Raw genomic sequence first — 22,187 nt, 5'->3', positions numbered from 1 at the left:
AAGCGTTTTCTTTATTAGTAAGTAAAAGCCTTTTCCAATGTTTTAGCTTTCTCTTTCGAGTGAAAAATATGAGGTTGCAACCAGAAAGAAAGTCCTCCAGGAGAGCGAGTGTCTTGTTGAAAGACATCTTGCCAGGAAACTGCATTGTTGTTTCCCTGTCTGATTTTGAAGACATAACTTTCAGGATGCAGTCAATACCAGTAGTTATTGACTGAATTCTAAACATTTTGATTGACTGAGAGGTAGCCATAACCATTTCCATGTGCTAATGTAGCTCATTGGCAAAGATAGGCAGAATGCTTTATTAAAGTAGACCCTTTTCACTATATGATTTGGAGTCGGTATGAAAGAATGATGGAACTCTGTGAATAGTTCTATTATAAGTTATGCTGTGTGTCATGGGTTTGTCATCACAATAACTTTATTCGGCCTTGAGGCCATCAAAGTACAGCCTATCACAAAATATTATACAATATAAACCCAACATAATACTGCACATCAAGTGACACTTTGTGGGGAAAAGAAAAAAGATAATTGAAAAGCCCAGCCCCATTCAGGGAATCACCAGCTCCATGAGCCCATCCACTTCAGGGCCCATCAGCCCACGTCGCAAAGGAGTAAGGTTACCACTAGTTAGGGGGGAAAAACCTCATGTTGAATCTAGTTGGACCGTTACGTAGAGGGTAACAATGCAGACTGATTTGTATCCCGCTCCTGGGCGTCCAACCAACCCACCACTTTTTCCCAGGACGCCATTGGCCATTCTCCAGTCCCAAAAGGCCAGTTAAACTGTGTCTTTGGAGTTCTTGTCCTTGCTGGGAACTCTGCAGCAACCCGCCCTGGCTTCCCTAGAAACAAGGTTGCAAGCACTTATGGTCCGCAAACCAATGGAGGCTTTTATTTAGGAGGACATCTCTTGATTCTTGCTCGCCCGTTGCCAATTTGGGTACCCCATGAAGATAAGGGCAAGTCTGGACCCACCTTGTGCCTGGGGCCTAAGCACGCTCCTTACACCATGGGGCGTAGGCTCTCGTTTCCCTTGGGCTAGGGCGTCTAGAACTCTTATGAGTCTGTCCAACATGTCGATTTGTTTGTAATAGTTGTGCTGTGTCACAAGTTAGACATTGTGTATGTTTTTTTGGGCAAGATTTAATTACAGTATAATAGCTTTGAACTTTAATCTAGTTGAACCCAAAAATGTGTCAATCCAGTGTATGTTATTGTTTGTTTACTCATGTTAGTCTGTGACTAATGATAGGCATAGGAAAGGGCCCTTTAAACATGCACTCTTCAGTAGTTTATTGGGTTTATTATTAGTAATCAGCGATTATTGTAGACCTGCAGTGAAATACAGAACAATCATAATAATTAGACTCGACATTGAATGGATACACTGTAATATGCAATTTAACTTTGCCAGTAAGCTTCGGTAGTGTAGACTTTCACTGAGCAACAGTTCAATTTAAGATGAAAACCAAATAGTGTAGTTTTGAATGAATTCATCGATTCATTCATTCATCTTGTCATTTGTATAGCACTTTTCACCATAATTATGGTCCCGGTGTGCTGTTGGTTGAATGTCCTCAGCGGGAGCAGAGCCCAAATGTGGGAGAGGTTGGGATGTGCTATTATGCATGTGTGCATTCCAGCCATTAAAGTTATTTGAGGGTGGCCAAGAGCCTGCTAGTCACCCATGTCTGAATGGCGTGTGGATGGGTGCAGAGGAGGTAAACTGTGAACTAAAAGGGTGGGGTGTGCTTAAGGAGAAATATGTCAGAAGTTACAGTTCGAATTTTTGTAGTTAAAGCTAGCTTCATTCTTATGGCAGAGGTTTTGTGCAGTATTTTTTGTGTTATATGTGAGTGCAGAGTGTGTGGAATGAGACTGCCTTCTGTTAAGTTACAAATAGCTGTACAAACAACAATGTCTACATCCTGGGTTCAATCTGTGTACAAAGAGCAGAGCTACGTTTAACAGATGATATGGGTGCTAAATGAATACATAATACTCACCCTCTGCTAGAATCATAGATTGATGAATTGCCATCCCTAGTTCCTTCATGTATGAACAAGGCCCACCTTTCATGTTTTCTTACGGCGGCATGGCCCACCCTCATGTGCTTTGCAATTAACATACAGGGCCAACTACGAATGAGGGATCCAATGTACCCCATTGTCCTCCGCACGGAAGATCTGAGTGTTATTCCTAAGGTGCAGTTTAGGTGTGATGCATTGCCTACCCTCTGAGTCCGTATGAGTGCAATACCTGGCCCACTGACAGGATTCTAATCATGTGCAAGTTACTGGAATAACTTCTAGAGTCTTCCGTATTCGGCTGGTGGCACCCAAAGAGTGGGTTGAGGTGGCAGAGCACAGAAGAAGAAGGAGAGATGAGGCAGGTACCTGAGAGGGGGATATGTGGGGGGGGGTGTTCAGGGAGGTAGTGACTGCTGGATGAAGCTAGTGGGCGAGTGGTAGGCGAGTAGGCAGGGGGAGGGGGATCAGGATGTGGGAGGGAACAGCCCGGTTTTGAGTGCTTTCCTAAAGGTCAGATGATCCTCTATGAGATGAAGTGAGAGGGGGAGGGAGTTCCAGAAGGTGGGTGCAAGGACAGAGAAACAGGCACTTCCTAGTCTGGAGAACTTGAAAGTAGGGACTACAAGGAGGTGTGCAGAGCCTGATCTGAGGATTCGGGTGGGGAGGTAGCGTGTGAGCTTGCTTGGAGAAATTCAGGGCCTTTCTTGTGGATGGCACTGTGGGTAATGCACTTGGCTTTGAATGAGGCTGTTGGCTGATGGGCAGCCAGTGAAGTAGCCTGAGTGCAGGCGAGATGTGTTCTCTAGGGGAGAGTGTGAGCAGGAGCCTCGCTGCAAGGTTTTGGATCCGTTGGAGCTTTCTGAGTTGATATGCAGGCGTGCCGAGATAAAGGGAGATAGAGTAGTCTAGGCGCACAAGGATGATGCCCAAGATTGCAGGCAGTGTAAATCCACTTGAGCATGCAGAGGTGGAAGGTGCATGATCTGGAAACTGCATTGATGTGATGGTAGAGGGTCAAATACGAGCTGAAAGTGCATCCTAGGTTTTTAACTGAAGGGGATGCAGTGGGTGCGGGTCATATTGAAGGCGGCCAAGGGATTGGTTGGGGAAAGAAAGCTGTTTTGATGCAGATTAGGCTTTCGTTTTTTCTGGGGTTGAGGAATAGGTCGTTCTTAATCATCCAGAGGTCAATGTTTGAGAGGCAGGATGCCAGGTCTTGGTGAGTTGAGGAGAGGGGAGTTGGTAATCTTGAAGATGATCTGAGTATCATCAGCATAGTTGTAACAGGTGAGAATGTTGGAATGGACTAGCATGGGGAGGGGCAAAAGGTAGAGGTTGAGGTGGAGAGGGGAGGGGCAAGCTCCCTGAGGGACTCTGTGGGGGACTGGGCGAGGGGCCGAGGAGAAAGGATGGATAAAGATGATTTGATAGCAGTCGGAGAGGAAAGAGGAGATCCATCTGAGGGCAGAATCCATGATGCCTAGGTCAAAGAGTCTGCAAGGATGGAGTGGTTGATTGTGTTGAAGGCTGCTGAGAGGTTGAGGAGAATGGGTGAGTTGCGCCCTCAGATTCTGATGTCCTTTTCAGGGCATCCCAGATAGAGACAAGGGAGAATTCAGTTCCATGGAGCAGTCTGAATCCATACTGGACAGGGTCAAGGAGGCCGTGGGATTCAGCAAAGAGACTTAGCTGAGCTGAGAGTATGCCATGTGATCTAGTAGTTTAGCTATGAAGCGAATGTTAGAGATGGGGCAGTAACTGAAGGGGCAGGGGATGAAAAGAGGGCTTTTTTAGTAGTGGTTTGGCGTGAGAGGTTTTTTAAGCTGTAAGGAAGATCCCAGCTGTTAATGAGTGGTTGGTTATACATTGGGCGAGGTGGAGGAGAGAATTATTTCGAGGAGGGCAGGGGGGCAAGGTTCTCCCCGGGATCCTGAGGGGTAGCTATAGGAGAGAAGCCTTGAGAACTCTGCAACAGAGATTGCAGAGAAGCAACTGAAGAGGGTGCATGTTGGGGGCAGGGGCTGGGCAGTTGGTGACGGGGTAGAAGCAACTGATAGTTTAGTGTGGATGGTGAGGTTCCGTTCATTAAAAAGCGCAAAACAAAAGTGTTGTTTGCTGGAAGGTTTGGAATTAATACTGACCTCTGGCATTGCTCTGGGCAACCCTCCAGACCATCCTTCTTTGCCTGCCAAGCCATTACAGAGAGGTAGAAGGCCATTTGCAAATCAGGCTTGGTCCAACCCCAAAAGGGGCAGTCCATCCCGAACTGCTTGGTCACATCCCTTCTGCTCAAGACCACAAGCATCCCCAAATTATGTTTCGGCCTTCTTGTGCCTCCTCAGTGGGATGAGTAGCTTGTGCTTCTAGGCCTAGCAGGCGCGGGAACCACTTTTGGGCATACCCATCCCACTCAGGGTGACTTGCGCACTCAATGTGTTTTGTGTGAGTCACCCCGAATGGGTGACTACACTCTTCTCCTATCTTTCTACATGGTTATCTTGATTCTGTGTATTTTGTCAGTGTGCTTTGTTGCTTTTTCTTTTTTTTTCTTTCTTTAGTTCTTTATACCTTGCCCACTTTCAGTCACCACTTTATCATTGTATGTTTTCTTCCTACAGGAGGGAACCAGGATGGGAGATTCAGTGTTGGCTTTCGAGATGGTGTGGTCAGGACTGTAGTAAACCTTGACCGAGAGACAATGGCCTTTTATCGGCTCATAATGGAAGCGATTGGTAAGTTTGGACTTTTGGTTTCTTCCATTAATTAAGTTATATGTTTTCTGGGTGATTCAGTACATTATTGTGAATTAAACTTTCAGTAAAGGGCAATATCTAGCAAAGATTGAGGATGCAGAGTCTGCCGAAATGTCCTTACCCCCCTCATCTCAAACCAATGCTCACTGTCCGTATTCACAATAAGAGAGCAAGACCCATCAAGTAAGGCCATGCCAGTTGGCGTAGGTTATTTCTTACCAGTTAGTGAAGGTGGTTGGCAGGGAATGTGGAAACAAGGCGATTTAATAGCCCACATAATTAAAGTTTTGAAACTGACCAACAATAGACCGGAGTCCAATCAGAGGTAGGGACGGCAGGAGGATGACATGATTGTCCCGTCTACACCACTGGGTGCTGCCCTGAATCTGGCTCCATGTAAACGCACTGTTTCTAACTTTGGATTTCAGCACTGGTTTCACTGCCACCAGATCGCATGCAACTGTATGGTATACATGTGTGCTCTGTGCTACTTTCTCTGTATTCTGCAACCGCGTTCCATGCAATGTACCATGCTCTATGCCTGTATGTAACCCTATACTATGCATTGCACCTTATTAAGTCTATCTACCTGGGCGGCTTCACTGTATCCCTTGAGCGAGCCTTCTTTAAGCACTGCTATAGCGCCTCAATGCCTATGGGCTATAGTGCACTCTAGAAATACAAATAAATAAAAAGTGCCAGGACTCACCACTATTTTAGAGAACTTTCTGTGTTTTTATATGTGCTGTTGGGCAATCGTTTTGTTGACTATGTCTATGCAGGGCAACGTTTGGGCAAATGCTTTGTTCATGCAGTCAAGCTATGAATTCCCTCAGAATGTGAAAACAAGGAAATAATATGAGGCAGGGTAACCAAAAAGGAAACACACCAAACACAGGTTACAAAGGAACATACAAAGTACTTTATTTTATACTGAATCCAGTTACAAAAGAACAGAACAAAATTCAGATAGCTATCGACCCTCAGTACAACACAGCGAACTCTGGCGTGGTTCGGTGTGCTCAGTGAGTGCAAATATTCATTGAAACAGTCAGGCTTTTATACATTTCTCCAGCCTGTTCTCCAGCCTTTCCTTAGGTTAACCATTCCATAAATAAGTTACTGATCTAGGGTCCCTTGCCAGGTCAAATCTAGTTCATCTTAGGTTTATACATTAACAAGAAGAAATGGTAATAATGTATGCTCTAGGCCTAACATTACAATGCGGGACTTAATTTATACAATATAGTTAAGCAGGTGTTCTCATTCAATTATAGATCAGTTTCGGTGATACAGGTAATCCATTGCACACAGGTCAGCAGAAGGACAAGGTCTCAGCTCATGACCCTAACAAGTGGCCTGCAGGCAAGTTATACATTAGCTGTACAGAGGTCATGACAATCGAGTTCTGTTCTGAATAACATAGGCTACCATTTTAGCTCACATGGTGACTTTATAGAGCAAGAAAACCTAAAATGGCGGCTTGACCCAAAATGACAGTTTACATGGTTTCTAAGGTCAGGACCTTGCAATGCGAGTTTATTCACATGTAGTTTATAAGCATCTTGTTAGCAGCTTGGCGTAGGCCAATATGCATATATTCATAGCAATAGGAGGCACGATATAATTTCTAGTTTGACAAGAATATGGTTCCTTCAATCTGTGCTGAAGTATTCCTGATCAAATAGTCTGAAAGCAATACCACATGCAGGCTACAAGGTGAGCTAAGCCCTTCAGTCCTTACCAATCTTGAAAGCCAGGAATACAAAAAGACCAAATGGGGTGTTAGCTGGATAAATCAGGGATTATTGGGTATATTGTCAAAAAGAGTTGAATATTGAGCTCTGGAAACTCAAAACCAAGCAGTTACGGCCCATCATATCTTGTTCCAGGACAACAAACTTGGCCCTGCTGTGAAAGCTTCTCCTTCACGCCAGTGCACCCCACTTATTGCCATCTTTTTCTGCAACTCGCCTCTTTTTGTACCCTGAAGTGTACCATTTTGCCCGTGGTGCGTTATACTTTACAATAAAACAATACATTTCTAAAAACACATGAGACGAAGATGGTCTACAAGATATGTTATTCTTTTTGTTTCTAAATACAAAGCAGCACATACATTATTTCAGCTTGAAAATGTAGTTAAGAGCAGGTTGCAGATGTAGCTTTGCTAAACCTGTAGGCCATTTTAAGCCACTTTCAGAGGTCGATTGCCCAATGGGGAACTCTGGAGATGTCCTGGTGGGCTTCTGCACCGTGGGCCAATTCTGTGTGGGTACTCAGGTTTTCTGCTACTTTTACTGCCTCTCCCATTATCCCCTCCCTCTCCTTTCCGCATCTCTACTCGTCCCCACATTCCTTTGAGCTAAAAAATGTGTTATAAAGTTTGCAGTATGTTATTCCTCACTCTTCCCAAATGGTATGTGTCATGTTTTGTTGTTAACTTTAAATATTTGTATTTATGTATTGTGTGTTGCAGTTTCATAACAGACGACATTGTACTAAATAACATAAACTTTTCACATATTTACCACAATGAATAGCACTAAATACTCACTGTATAAAAAGAGACCACATAGCAATAGAATACATATACAATTCTAGATAAAAAGACACACAAAAAAGTGTCCGTGCAAATATATCAAACAGTTTTCCACAAATGCATCTGTAATTCAAAACACACCATCACCCCTCCCCCACCCCAGACCATCAGCTAATCATCTTAGCAAACGCACTGCTGCTAAGCAAAGTCCATCCACGGGTACAGATAAAAGGCAAAAGCACATCCACTCCCACGAATGAGCCTCACTGTTATCGTGTCATTGCCAAATTCCTGAAATCGTACATCCGCCAGGGCCATGCATTCAACATGGTAATGTTTGAATGACTCACTGACCTCCTTGCAAAAGCGGCATAGTCTATCTTGTTTGGGAATTTTCACTCGCCCACCTAAAACGTCCTTTGTGGGCAAGAGATTCTCTCTGAAAAGCAGATCCCTGCATTTCTTGGATGGATGTCTTAAAAGGTGTGGCTGCAGGATATTATGGTCCAATAGCTTATAAGAAGCCAATATTTATCTATCATGGATCCAATCGTTTTCAAAGAAGTTTCTCTTTACTTTGTGCGGTGAGTACAATAGTTCATCCTCTGTAGATTCGATCTTGGATAAAGTTGTTAAACAAGTGTCCACCCACACAGAGAGGATCTTACATGAATCATTTCACCAGAGTTCATTTAGCTTAATAAACAAAGTATCATCAGGTGGCCTAAGGAGGCCTCTAAATAACTGTACGAGCCGCCAGTCTGTACGTGCTTGCAGGGAAATGAGTCCAGGTTTGTGTTTAATCACCACGAAAGGAGTACCTATTGGCAGCCCCAAGACCCTTTTCCGTAGTTTGGATTCAAACTTAGCCCAGTCCAATCCGTACTCCAAAGTCTCTGCACCATTTAGTACTCTCCGAACTATCTTCTGATTATAGACCTTAGGACTGGGCTAGGAGAGAAGCAACCGTGTTTCCTATCTAATAACCGTAATTTGGCTGCAAATTACACCACTGAGCAGATTTGTTTTGTTGTTGAAAATTCAGTTTTATTGAAGTTTTGGGTTATGACAACACTAGAACAACAAGACAACCACAAAAATATGCTCAAACAAAATCACAACCTGTCTGCCCTCCCCTCCCCCCTTATAACCCCCTCCCTCTTCCCCGCCATGGATCCTGGAATAACATTTAGGTCAAAGGTCCAACACAGTGTGTTATAATACTTTGCAAACAATGGGTAGCCCTCATGTATGAGCTCAAGACGTAGGGCCCCGCCCTCCAACAATGAGTCCTTCATCTCGGCAAGCCCCTCCATTCTTTGGAGTGGGCTCCTCTGAGGTCAGTAGTCAAGCTCAGTGCTCTGTTTCAAGTGTTCTATAGTCCCCAAACCGCTCTCCCATATTTGTCGAAGAAGGGAAGCCATAACCCCTCAATATTAGTTTTAGATTCATCGATTAGATGGGTCAGGAATTCCATATCATATATTGCGCGGAGTTTAATAACCCATTCCCTTTCCCCTGGGGATCGGGCGGCCATCCAATATTGGGCCCAACAACATCTGGCAGCAACCAGCATGACCTGTAGCATGTGGTCATTTGTTACTTTCGTGCCTTCCTCTACTTCAATGCCAAACAACATTAACCAAGGGGATATGGTCCTATCAATTCCATCCACCTCCTTTATCCTGGACAGAAACTCACTCCAATAGGTTTGTACCACATGACATTTCCACCACATATGCACATATTCCCTCATTTCCAGCAATGTGGGTCATATCCCTTCCTCATACTGGCTACCCTCTGTGGGGGGTAATGCCATCTGTGGATCAATTTGAAAGCCTGGTGGCGATATTGGGGCGCAGCTGTTGTGCAATTGGCTTGTCTGCACATTTTGGTCCATCTCTTGTCAGTGATGGGCATACCTAAGTCTTTTCCCCATTGTACCTGGGCGGGAGAAGGATCCCATGGAGTGGACAGCTCACCACAGCGGATTTTAAGGCAGAATTACGACCAACTCTTGTCCCCTTACCAAGAAACTGAACCCCCAGGTATTTAAAACTAGTTAAACACTCCAATTGTTTTATGTATAGCCTTCCAGGGCGGGATTCATAATCAGAATGTTTTACTTTGTAATATTTAATTCCAAGTCTAGGTTCTGACAAAAGTCATTAACCGCTGTAAGGGACCGGTGGAGCGCAACTGGCGTGTAATCAAAACGAACGATGTCATCCTGATATAGTAAATAGTGAATAGGCATGGTTCCCAATTTCGGGAGATTAGCACGCACATCCTGTAAACACCTACTCATGTCTGAAATGTAAACATTGAAAAGAAAGGGGACTCGCATTCAACCGTGGCGTGAGCCTTGTTGACTTGCGATCCACACCGAAACAGTACCACACTGGTCAAGTCTCACCTTCAGTTTTGTGTCTGAATGAAGCATTACAACCATATTTAGCAGGGCCTCGGGACAGCCCTGTTCTCCCATTTCATCCCAGCGACGTGTTCTTATACATGCTCTTATAATGCAATCAAAGGCTTTGCTGATATCTAAAAAAAAAGACAAATAGAGATGCCTTTTTTGCGAGTGCAACTTGTTTGGCCAGAAGATTGATCACAAGACAATTGAGTGAAGTATTGTTACCGCTCTTAAACCCTGATTGGTAATAATGATAAGCACTTAGATTGGCTTAACCAGGAGTTAAGCCTTCTTAGAATAAAAGTGGAGAACATTTTGTAAGAGATATGACCCCATTCTTAGAAAATTAATATATCAATTGACTTCCACCACGAGGGTGGAAAGAATATTCTGAAAGAGATTGAAAATAACTTTTGCCCATAGTATAGGGTCTGACTTTAAGGTGAGATTTTTGCCTTAGCAATAGCAGATTGTATATCATATAAGTCAATATCAAGAATGCCCCACGAGGGACCCATGTTAGATGGTGCAACAGGGTTTATGGATCCTTAATTTTCCTCTCATTATTAGAGTAAAACTTCAAATAGGGCTCCCATTCTACTCCAGAGATTAATTGGGCTTGCATAAAACATTGAAGGGCACTCGATTTCAATACAGACCAGAATGATGAGCCCTTACTTGTCCGTAAGCAATTTAGCATGGCCTCTGCATAATTATCTGATATAATGGATGTCTCTGGCCCTAGTTAGCATTAGTCTGTTTCGACTTTTTAACATCGCGGATACTGGCCAGACCCCACTTCATGGCTGCCCTTACATGCTTCCGGAGCTACTTTTTCTTCTGTTCTATGCATTTGTCAAATGTATGACAATACACATGGTTGTTAGATCGTGCATTTAGGCCCAGCTGTAAACCGTCCGCATCTTCAGTGAGCTTCAATCTGAGAGTTAAACCTTGCTGTCATCATCGGACGCCATATGACAGCGTGGTCTCTCTCTCATACTTCAATTTGTAGCTCAGCTACAGCCTTTGGCCCTGTTCTACTGTGCCAAGCTAAGGTTACAATCTCTTGACAATGGTTGCTCCCCTCTTGGTCGATGGCTTCCAACATTCCACAGGCACCTACCATGTCACTTGAAACAAAAAAGTAGTCCACAGTAGATTTAGCAGATATGCTGGACCATGTTCAATGGGGGGCACTATCTCCCGGCAAATTACCATTTTGTACAATTATTCCCCATTCATCCAAAACTGCTCTAATAATTCTCCCTCTATCTCATAGAGCCACTGAAACCTTCCGTGTGCCATCTATATTGTAGTGACATAGATCTAAACATTCATTCTTGAATTCTCCTACCAAGATAAAGTTTGTACCTTCGTCTGGTGGATAACTCTTCAGCGTGCCTGTGATAGCCCCGAGAAACACTAATACATCAGTGGCAAGGGGGATGTAATAGACATTCGTTAGAATACAGACCCTTTCAGCAGAGGACATTGTGTCCAACCACTTTAAATTTACACCAAAAATGTCAGTCCTGCCAAGTAAAAGATTTTCCACTGTGATACTAGAACCCAACCGTACCGAACATAGGAGTCCCCCATAAGGTGGACCTCTAGTACCCCATCTGGCAGGTTCAAAGCAAATCTCGAACCCGCTCAACACCGGAGTGTCGAGCAGCCATATCTCTTGTAAACAAACTAAATAACAAGTGGACCATAAATCGTAATCTAATGCAAGATGTTGAAATCCTTGCGTGTTCCACGAGACAAGCTTTACAAGTGGACTTGAATTATCGCTGTGTTTAACCTTCCCCTGCTCGTGAAGGGAATTTAAAATAAACGCCCAATCATAGGACTCTTATCTTTCGACAATAGGCTTTGCAGTTTCATCTTGCCCCTGAGACACACTCAATTTTACGTTAATTATAAGAGGATCTCGAGGAATTGGCACATATTTACTTGCCAATGTGTCTATGTTTTCAATCTGCCTCAGAGATTCAGCTGAGTTGAACAATGACCAATTTCTTAAAAAGTGGAGCTTCCAACATACAGTGTCTTTTACAAGTTCTGAGAAAAAAACGAGCCTTACCACCTGTACTCATAAATTATTGTTGAATTCCACCTGGGCCAAATCCTTCGTTGTAATGGATTTGAGCCTTGGAACTTCCCCAAAAAAGGTGAGGACATACTGTCTATTTAAAGGGTGCATACCTTTAACATTATATACACGCTCAAGGTATAAATATGACACTTCTTCCCCACTTTTGGCCCCATCAAGTTGGTCATTGTGCAACTGAGTCTCAGGGACCAGGACCATCATCTTAGGTAGCTTAAATGTCTGTTTTAAAATACCCTCTGGTTGAATATCCTTTGTACCATAATTGTTGGTGGATGAACGTATCTGTGGCACAGACTTTTTTCTTTTAGCCTCCACTGTATCAAACACTGTGAACAGATTGTATGCTGGCATCTGCTGTTGTAGAGCAGGGACAAAACCTTTTGACCTTGGGGCTAAAAACGATAAACCAATATTGGTTGCAAGTGGCATTGGAGCAGTTGACGGAATGGGACGTGGGTCACCATGGAAATCCTTGTTTATATGACCCATGAAACTGTCCAACTCATCGTCTGACCCATCTGAGTAAGTAGTGAGCAGACTTATGTCCAAGGGGCTATTTACTGATAGCAAAGGATTTGGTTGCAAAAAGCTTGTAATTGAACCATTGAATTTAACTAGCGACTTGTGCCTTTTTTTGGTTGATTTGGAATACAAATTGGGGACCTTTGGATCAACCTGGACCTGTATCGAGGGAAGCATCATCTCCACATTAGGTGCATGACTTGATGAAGCAGGAGAAAGTTTGGATGTTAAAACTGGCAACTACTTGTCATCTTCCTCTGGGATTCTGGGACCCATGCGTGCTTTCAAGGAGTGAAGGAATTTTCTAGAACCCTTAGCACATTATTTAGGGTTGTTTTTCAGGTTTTTCGATTTCTTCTTCTTTATATATTTTTGCTCGTTTTATCATAGGTAATAACAGTCACTGCTTCTGGGCTCAACTCAGGCAAAGACCTTTCATCAGGTGTTGAAATTTCTAAACCCTCCTCACAAAGGAGACCTGTTATTCCATGGGAAGCATAATCCAGCAAGGAAGACACATTACCTCTCGGGCCATTCAGAAGCACCATTTCAGTCCCTTCAAATGGCAAGGTGTGAGTCGACTTGGATGGAGCCATGTGCAACCTATTACAAAGGCATGCTGGTTGGCGGTGAGCTTTAAGCCCTTAGTTAGGTAGCGTGTCCTGCAGGTGGATGGGAAACAGAATAACTCTATCCACCAATAATCAGACCAACTCAGGAAGATGGCAAAATCCTTTTGCTGTTTTATTAACGGACATTGCACAGCATTCTCTCAAAGCATTTCATAAAAAAACAACACTTATAGTAAAAACTTGTCATACATGACGTCATACTACATGGCAAATAAGAAAAACCTATGGAGGATTGTCATTGGCTTAAAGGGAATATCTAAGTATACTTTCTATAAGGGGTCAGGTTGTGATTAGGTCTCTACAGTCAGGTGGACAACTCATGCCCACCCCTATTGCAAGTCATCTTCAACAGTTATTAGAAAGACGGTACTCCATTAGCTCTCGAACTATAAGGCCCTTTGTTATATGTCCCTCTACTATTGGTTGGCACGCTCGTGCCCTCATGTAACATTCAGTTCACTTAGCAGCACGTGAGCTCAGACCCAGGTGCCAGGGGGTACACTGGACTGTACCTCCCCACCCAATTAGCTGATCGTCTCTCATCACCCATGCCTCCTGCCATGAAGATTGTCTTTAAACTTGGCCTTGCAATGTATTCTCATCTCTGGGAATATAAGGGAATATGAGCACATGCTTATTACAGTTCTAGGACTGAGTGCCCAACTCTGTTTCCATTCTGGGCTCACATGACCGGACAATGCAATTTGGCCCATTTTGCAGCATTTAATTGTCTTGAATTAATAAAACTTGGTACTCATAGTGTTCTTTTGTTGCACCTTAACAAGGGATGAATCATCTTCTCACATTCTCTGCCTTCAAGAAAAGATAACCAGTCTTTGGCTGACTTAACTCTTGACATCAGGCCAGACTGTCCTTCTCGTTTCTTCCATGCTTCCAGTTAATTCTCTGCAGCGACACAGCTTTTAGCCCTTCTCTTCATGGTTTGGACTCACTAGAATTGTGACACTGATGTCCAGCTTCTATATAATGGCGGCTTCACCTGCAGTCTATTCACTACGCATAGCCAGCTTCTATGATTACTTAGTCTACCTGCGTCGCTGCATCTGTACAGTTATTGAACGATTTGCATTTTCCAAAGTGCTCTTCACACATGCAATCTTCATTTCCCACATAAAAACGTATTCGATTCTTTACTTCGTTATCAGTTTCTATAAGGTCCATACATTCTCTTCTTTAGTCAGTCTTCTCAGTGCATCACTCTCGTTTCTTGTGACATCACCAACCTTTCTTTCTCCTTTTTCATATTACTTCAGAGATCTCCTCCAAGAGATTGTCATCTCTTCTGGGATACATCTGATAGGGTTTTCTTAGTGGATACCTATTCTCGAAGACTTGACTCAGAATAGTCACAACTGCTGGTGTCAAGCATGGCACAATTTCAAGCTACCAGCATACAGGTAGTAAGGGGGCGGAACTTCCTGCAGGGGCAGTTGGCTGCTCTTCTAAAGCGGTCTAAAAGGCAGGCCTCTTTGACCTCCTCTTTTTCCATTAAAGTTCTACTTTGCGGATTTCATAGTGCATAATACCATGGCCTTTGACCATATGTGACAGCACCGGGAAAGAAAGCACATCAATAGTTTGGTTGCGTAGATTCATTATGGGCCGTGGTTGAGAGACATTTCCCGGCAAATTTCCGGGAACCTGATCAAATAGCTGTAAATTGCAACATGGAGTGTCAAAACTCAATGGGCCAGCCTTGTGCATTGATTTCTCAAATAGAATCATGGAAGACTCCACTGTGACTTTCGGTGGCATTCGATGCAGGGGTACATCCACCCGACCATCCTACGCTCGAGAGGGGGATGGACGCAAGTACAGCAAGAGGTGTACCCTCTTCATAAGCTCGATGAAGATGACTGGCACCAATATGAACACATCAGAGATATGGTCAATATGCTGTCAAGAAAAACAAATCCTCTGGGTCGACATGCTCCCATGAGCAGGACGAGAACGAGTCCTAGTGATCCAAATGTTGGATTGGTTTACATTGTGCACCCAAAACATCCTCCGACTGAGCCATTGCACCCAGTGGAGTAATATACACACCTTGTGTGGATATAGATTTGGGGCTACGTCCTGCATTCCTTTCCACCCCTGCCACCACCCCAGCCATTGTTCTTACGTCACATGCTGTTGTTAGATTGTGGCATTAAAAATCTCCACTTTTAGTTGTCGCCGTCTTTGGAATAATGCTGCAAGCCTTACTAGCAGCCTCCTTACTAGTGAATGGCATGCTGTGCTCCATTAGCCTCTTCTGACCCCTCAGGCCGTACACCATAGGTGGCGGCAAACCTTTCAACTGTCAACATACCTCAATGAACAACAAGGAAGGGGAGTGAATAGTACTTTATATGTTAATCAGCTGCCAGCCTCCGGTCCACCAGACTGCCAGACTGCACACTTTGCAACACTTTCACCTCACTGTCCCGTGCGTGCTCCGCAGTATGGGCCGGTATTAGTCAACAGCTTAGGCAGAGTAGTAGAGCTCCAATCCTGCGAACAATTTCACATACAAAGTGTAGAGTGCAGAGTCTCTCAGGCTGCCAGAGCGCACACTTTGCCACACTTTCACCTCAATGCCCAACTCACGTTCCGTGCCATGGGTTGGTATTAGTCTGCAGCTTACACAGAGTAGTAGAACTCCAATCTTGCAAAAGATTTCCGACACAAAGTAGAGAGTGCATCGTCTCCTGAGCTGCCAGACTGCACACTTTGCCACACTTTCACCTCACTGCCATTCAATCCACACATACGGACAAATGTGCTATAAAATTCACTATTGCGACAATTTCCCCAAGTTTTCTTTTGGGAGAATCCCCACATTTTCTGTAGAGGGTTTCAGGCTAGTTTGAAAATATTTCCATGTCCACTTGTTCATGAAACTCCAGCCATAATCGCTTTGAAGAACAGCCTTCTTGTGTTAGTATACATTATTGTTAAATAAATGCCTTTTGCCACGCAGGCCAACGTTTGAAAGCGTTTATAATGGAGAGTCAAGGAAAAAGCATGGTGACTAATTTACCTTCCATGTAGTGAAATAAGACAATTAACAAGAACACCATGTACAATCCAAAATGAACGATAAAAGCAGGGAGCTTTGATATTTTCGAAAATGTTATTGTCAAGTTATTGTTATGTTATATTATGTTGTGTTGTGTTATGTTATGTTAAAGGTACTTGTATAGCTCACCGTCACCAACGGAATTGGTCCCCAGGCGCTCTGGCGGATCTGTAAACAGGAAGGAGGGGTAGGGTTAGTCGGGAGGAGGGGAGAAGGAGAGTGGGAGAAGTGGTGTGCTGTTGGCAGCTTCAGCTCGATATACACCGAGCGCTGGGCTTTGGTGCCCTGTATTGGATCAGGCGGGGCCTCGAGTGCTGCGGGTGATGTTTATGTGTTGTTGATGCGGTGTGGTAAAGTGTGTGCGGATTGCTGGGAGAGAGATGTTTGTGTGGCTTTGTGTGGGTTAAGTATGCAGAGGATTGAGGGTTGTGTTAGTGGGGTCACTATCCTGATTCAGGTACTTATGGTTCCGTTACAGTTGTATACCTCTGAGCTGGGTTGTTGCTGGTTCCTCTTGGGCCAACTCGCTTTGGTGGTGCTGCACTGATCCAGCTGTGTCATAGTGAGTATTGTTTGGATTGGTAGATGCGTCTGAACCTTATCTTTGGGTGTGGGACTGGGTAGGGAACATCTATTCCCAGGTTATCTAGTGTGACACTGGTCGGTTGAGGCTTTGAATGATTCAGGGTCGGAGTGGTGTTGATGTGGCGTCTTGTGCATCCATCTTGGTGAGCCTGTGTATTCAGTTGTTAGTTTCCTTCTGTCCTGACTATCTTTCTGTTGGTTCTTTGGTTTCCGTGGGGTGAACATCCTTGGGGCTGTTTAGTTGTAGTTTTGTCTGGTGGGGCATTGGTCTTCCTGTTGTGTATTGGTGGAAAGTGTGTAGTGATGAAACATTATGTTTCTCAACCACTGGATTGGGGCTCATGGTGCAGTGCTTCCTTTCCCTCTCTATATTTCGTCCTTAGCGCTGTTGGGGATGGTTATAATTTAAGGTCATGGTCCTCTTGATGATTCTTCCCAGTGTTTCTGTCTTTGTCTTGCTATGTTTACGGTCTTTGGTCGTATTGCAGCTGTCTCCCGTTTGGTTGTTTAGTATGTCATGGGATATTTACCTTGGGTTTTTCCCCATTGATTGATCGGTGTGTATCAGGGTCTTTCTACTTTTCATTGACTTTTTAGTTGTGTGTGTGCCCCTGTGGCCGGTCTTTCTAGTTATGACATGAAGAGCCAGGTTTTCAGTAGTTTCCTGAATAATAGGTGGTTTCTTGTGTTACGTATGTACTTTGGAAGGTAGTTACAGGTTTTCGGGGGTTGGTGAGAGAAGGAGGATCCTCCAAGTTTTCTTTTGTTGTAGGGTTTCGTTTCCAGGCGGATGTCCATGCTTGATCTGAGCGTTGTTGTTGGTTGATGTAGGCGCAGTTTGTCTCTTAGGAACTCAGCGACATTCGTTGTGTACTGCTCTGTGCGTAATGCACATTGTTTCGAATTTTATTTGTTGTTTTATTGTAGCCAATGTAGTGTTTTCAGCTCTGGTGCGGTGTGTTCTCTTCGGGGTAGTTTCAGAAGTAGTCTGGCTGCCTTGTTTTGAATGCATTGAAGTTTTTTTAAGAGTCGTTCAGGCATGCCTAGGTATAGGCTATTGGCGTAGTCTATTTTGGACATGGCGATATAAACCCTTATAGCAATAACTGGGGTTTGTCAGTGTCGTAAAACTCCAAAGTGTGGCACACTAGGGCAGTGATTATTCAGAGGGAAATTAAGAGCCTTGTCCAGGATCAAACATGTTGAACATGTCGGGAACCTGGGACTAGAACTCGTGTATCCTGCAGCCACGATCAGTACTTAACTTCAAATAACAACGCGTACAGGTAACACACTGCTGTCCAGCAAGCGTGTAATAATCCGGACCGTGGCATAAACAGAGCCACTGCATGGAGAACTGGCACAGTCGGATAACAAGAACACCCAGCACCCATGCCTGGATGTACCTACTGCATGAACAGTGTACCTTAGTGCTTAATTTGTGAAATAATAAGTGCCAGGGGCCACATCTCTAGCATTCACGTGACACTGCAGGTGGGCAGTTCCCCACCACTGCTGCAACCACCCACAGCTGCTCCCCACAGGTTCGAAATATTGGGGCTCACACCTGCTCATTGTGGTTGATGGATGCACTGACTATCACCACCTAAGATTATAGTGAGTCTGAGACAATAAGTGTTAGGGCTCATAAATAAATGCCTGGGCTGAGCCCTGGCATACAGACCTACAAATTAAGCACAGGTGTACCTGCATAAAAGGCGCACTGGTCTTATCGGAACACTGTCCTGGGATTATCAGAGTCCTATTAAAATCGATTCCTGCCATAGTTGCAACTCTAGCACAATTTCAATGCTGCATAATCCGAGTCCTGTGTGATAGGGGTAGTCACAAAGTAAAATCACAAGTATTATCAGAATCATTGAATAACCAAGCAGAGATGGTGTCATCTGAATTATCAAAAACCCTAAGCTCGTTCCTGTAGAGAACTGGGGTGCAAACACAGTGCTGGCATAATGTGATGTATAGCATGATTGGAGCCCTTGTATGATCAGAATCTCCTAACCTTGCCAGCCTTTCAAACAAACATGTCTTTCATGCTAATGCTCCATTTAATACTGCCAACGTTATCAATGCACATGTTAACACTCTCATGATGATGAAATATTAACACCAGACATGTAGCCCACTATGTGCCAGCCATGTTAGCTTTTAACTATGTCACCCTATTTGAAATTATTTACTACAATGGTCATCATTTTATAAGACAGCCCAGGAACATGTGATGTGTGACTGGCTCTGCCCCAGCCTTCATGACCTGTCACTCCTGAATGCTCCCTTTTTGACATTCTGTATGTCAGTTGCACTAGTTCCATTACATTAAGAAGCAATAAAGGTGGAGCCAGAACACCCAACCCTTACCTACCCTTTCCCCGGGGTTAAAAGCCTCTAGGTGTTACTACCCTAATGTAATATGATTTGTAAGAGGTAATGAAATTAAATCATCGTAATTAAGAATATGCAGGCCTGTGTCACCTCCCCTCCACCCCCCACCGGCAATGATAAAAGACTGAGTTAGGCACACCCAATATGCAAGAATCCCCATTTGATATCATTCACTTCAACTGAAGTCATTGATTTCCATCAGATGGAAAAATGATTGAGTTAGGAACCCCATCAAATGTGCCTAACTATTCATTGACTCTGCTGCTGGCCAATCAGAAGTACATGCATTCCATGGCATCTCTCCGTTTAATATTATCCAACTCAGTGGTGCACATCTAATTGCCATCAGACATGGAAAAGGCGTAGTAAAGCACACCCACAATGTGACAGATTCTGCCCCAACCCCACCAGCCCCATACAATATTCCCTCCCTCAATTGTTCTCCTTGTACCAGTCTCAGGAATATAAATGAGCCTGCATCGCCTGGCATGCGACCGCCTCTATCCCCAACTCAGTCTTGCAGTAGTTCAAGGTTCCCACTTTCAGAAGGAAGGTTCTGCTGGAGCTACTCTGTAGCATTATTGAACCACATGTCTGCGTGTCACGTCTCACTTTGGGGCATGCTGAGCATCCCCATTTCCTGGAAATTTACGAGATTCCATGTATCGAGGTTAGGACATTTCAAGTGGGTGCCCTCACTTTAGACCTCAAAGAGCAATACATAGTTAATCTTCCCTGGCCCTCATTTGCAAAATCCTCGTTAAATAAATAAATAAATAAATAAATAAATAAATAAATAGGTAGGTAGGTAGATAAATAAATAAATAAATAAATAAATACATGAAATGAACACCATGCCCCTCTTTTTTTCAACAACCTAACTTGGTTTCCATCTAAACTGGCTTTCAAGTGTGCCCCATCAAATGTGTGATTGGATATTGCAAATGTAAGTCCCAATTGGAATGGTTACCTGTGCGTTGTCCCACAAGGCTAAACATCTCAATGAAATATACAACAGGGACTGACTTTGAGCTTGATTTAAAAATATGGGTGTATTTTCAAAACATGAGTTACTCTTGCCAAGTTTTGAACCTTGCATCCTGACATGGCTACATATCTGAGTTATATAATAAAGAGCACTGCTTGGACTGGATTATGTCCAAAAGCCTGTTTATTACATTGGGAGCCAGCATTCCTATTCATAGATTGGGCCAATTTCTGTGCATCTTTCTCATAATCTCACCTACTAAACCAAACAAGTCTGGTAATCCCATTACTTTGATGACCCTTGACCCAACCTACCTGTCCAAAAAGAAACCTCTGTCTGCAGAGTTGAAACAAAACGTTTTCTGTCCAGGATCACACGATGGTGCTGAATTATTCAAACAGGAAGGGCAAAATAGAAACCCACTTTAGAACACACCCGACCATTCCATCCTTAAAAAGACTAATTGATGACTAGAAAACAACAGAAAGACAGTTTGGCAGTTCTGCCAATTAGCTTAATTTAAATATAGCCACAACCCCTGCAAAAAAAAAACTATTTGAGAAATTCTGAGACAAATAAAGAATACAAGAGGCTGCAAACATTCTTTCTAACTGGTTTAGGAGCTTTAATTCCAGCTTGCCTACACATGCAAGATCTTCCCACTTTATGAAATAGTGACGCGTACAACCAGCTCTTCGTGAGGTATGCTCCGGGCATTCAGCCTGTCATTCTTCGAGACCTCCAGGTTAAGAAGCCAAAGCTCCGAGCGGGAAGATGGTGTCAACTGTGTGGAGCGCAAAATGCGTTGTGTTGTACTGATGTGCTGCTGCATTCTTGTATCCCCTCGCCATGGTCTGAATGACTGAATCCATGTTGTGAAGCATTAACTTCCTGCTGTCATATCATATTGTGCTATCGTGACCTGGAGGTCACATACTCTGGGGACTTTATACCCGGAAGGACTTCATCCTTCGTCTTGCTACCACCTCGACCTATAGAAGCAGCACCACGCTCTAGAGATGGTGACAACTAACATGCATATAGGAGCCCTTCTAAATGAATTAAGAGCCTAATATTATTATATTGGACCAGCCACCATGCTCTTGTAGACTTTACCGTAATCTGGAGACTTGTTGTGATGTTCCGGAGGATGACCCTTCATAAACAATCACCCATAATATATAGATTTTCCAAAATAATTCCCCAAACCCAATCCCCTGCCTCTCTGGATCCATGCTTATCCTGTCACAGAAGACTGGCAGTCAATGAAGCTTCGACTTCCTGGAGCTTCCTCAGCAACAGGTCAGTGAACACACGTGGAAAGGGGGATGGGAGACGTCCTTTTAGTCTCTGGCTAGGTGTGAGTGTGTGCCTATATTTGCCATGTGAGAGGGATTTGTTTTAGGCACAGAACACATAATGTTTGGGTCACGGCAAGGTTTTCCACTATGTGTAGCTCCAGTTGGAAGTCCAAGTCGAGCGCACACTCTACCTCTCTCCAAGCCTCCCACTCGAACACAGAGAGTGTTTCAGGTCCAGCCCTTCAGAGTTTACAGGTTATTGCTGCCTCCTTTATGAGGTCCTATGAACAGACTTCTGGGGCAAATGAGTAGGAATTCTGGGCCAAACCACCAACACTGACAAATGCCACTCTATGTCTGGGCGGATGTGCTCTGAAATGCAAAAGACCCAGAAGGCCCCACTGGGCACTGCTCCTGTACAAGACATGAGATGACACTAACCCTACCAACCTTTATACAATTAAATGGGAAATAAGAGTCTGCATCTTTCATATACCAAGAAGCTCCTTCTAACTTCCTACCTACGTACATGAGCGGAATTCACAGGCAGCACCCTCCCTCACCTGCCAGTCACTGAACCTTGTTGACCTCTCTGAACAATGTATGAATTTGGGAGAGGGACTGAGAGGGAGAGATAGTGGCAAAGGGGGAGAAAATATGAAATGTGTGCTCTCTGTAGAAGCCATTTTGGTGAAGTGCGGCATAGGTGAACTGGGAGCTGTGGAGGGTGGCATGAGGGGTGGCCAGAGAGGATCCAAAAGCAATGGGACTCTGTATCCTGCCTCCCTGGGTATGTGTAAAATCC

The 22,187-nt window shown here is 43.9% G+C and overlaps 1 protein-coding gene across 1 annotated transcript in view; it reads left to right on the top strand.

Annotated features, from left to right (window-relative positions):
* CDH23 (cadherin related 23) overlaps positions 1-22,187 on the top strand; it is a 3,939,560-nt gene that overhangs the window by 2,616,218 nt on the left and 1,301,155 nt on the right. The window contains exon 26 of the mRNA XM_069610726.1: positions 4,655-4,768. Coding sequence (XP_069466827.1) covers positions 4,655-4,768 — 114 coding nt within the window. The remainder of the gene's footprint in view (positions 1-4,654; positions 4,769-22,187) is intronic.

This window comes from Ambystoma mexicanum, chromosome 8 (genome assembly GCF_040938575.1).
Source record: "Ambystoma mexicanum isolate Mex_15411 chromosome 8, UKY_AmexF1_1, whole genome shotgun sequence".
In the NCBI taxonomy this organism is placed as follows: Eukaryota; Metazoa; Chordata; class Amphibia; order Caudata; family Ambystomatidae; genus Ambystoma; species Ambystoma mexicanum.
The sequence above is the reverse complement of the archived record's forward strand: the minus strand, read 5'-3'. Positions and strand labels throughout refer to the sequence as shown.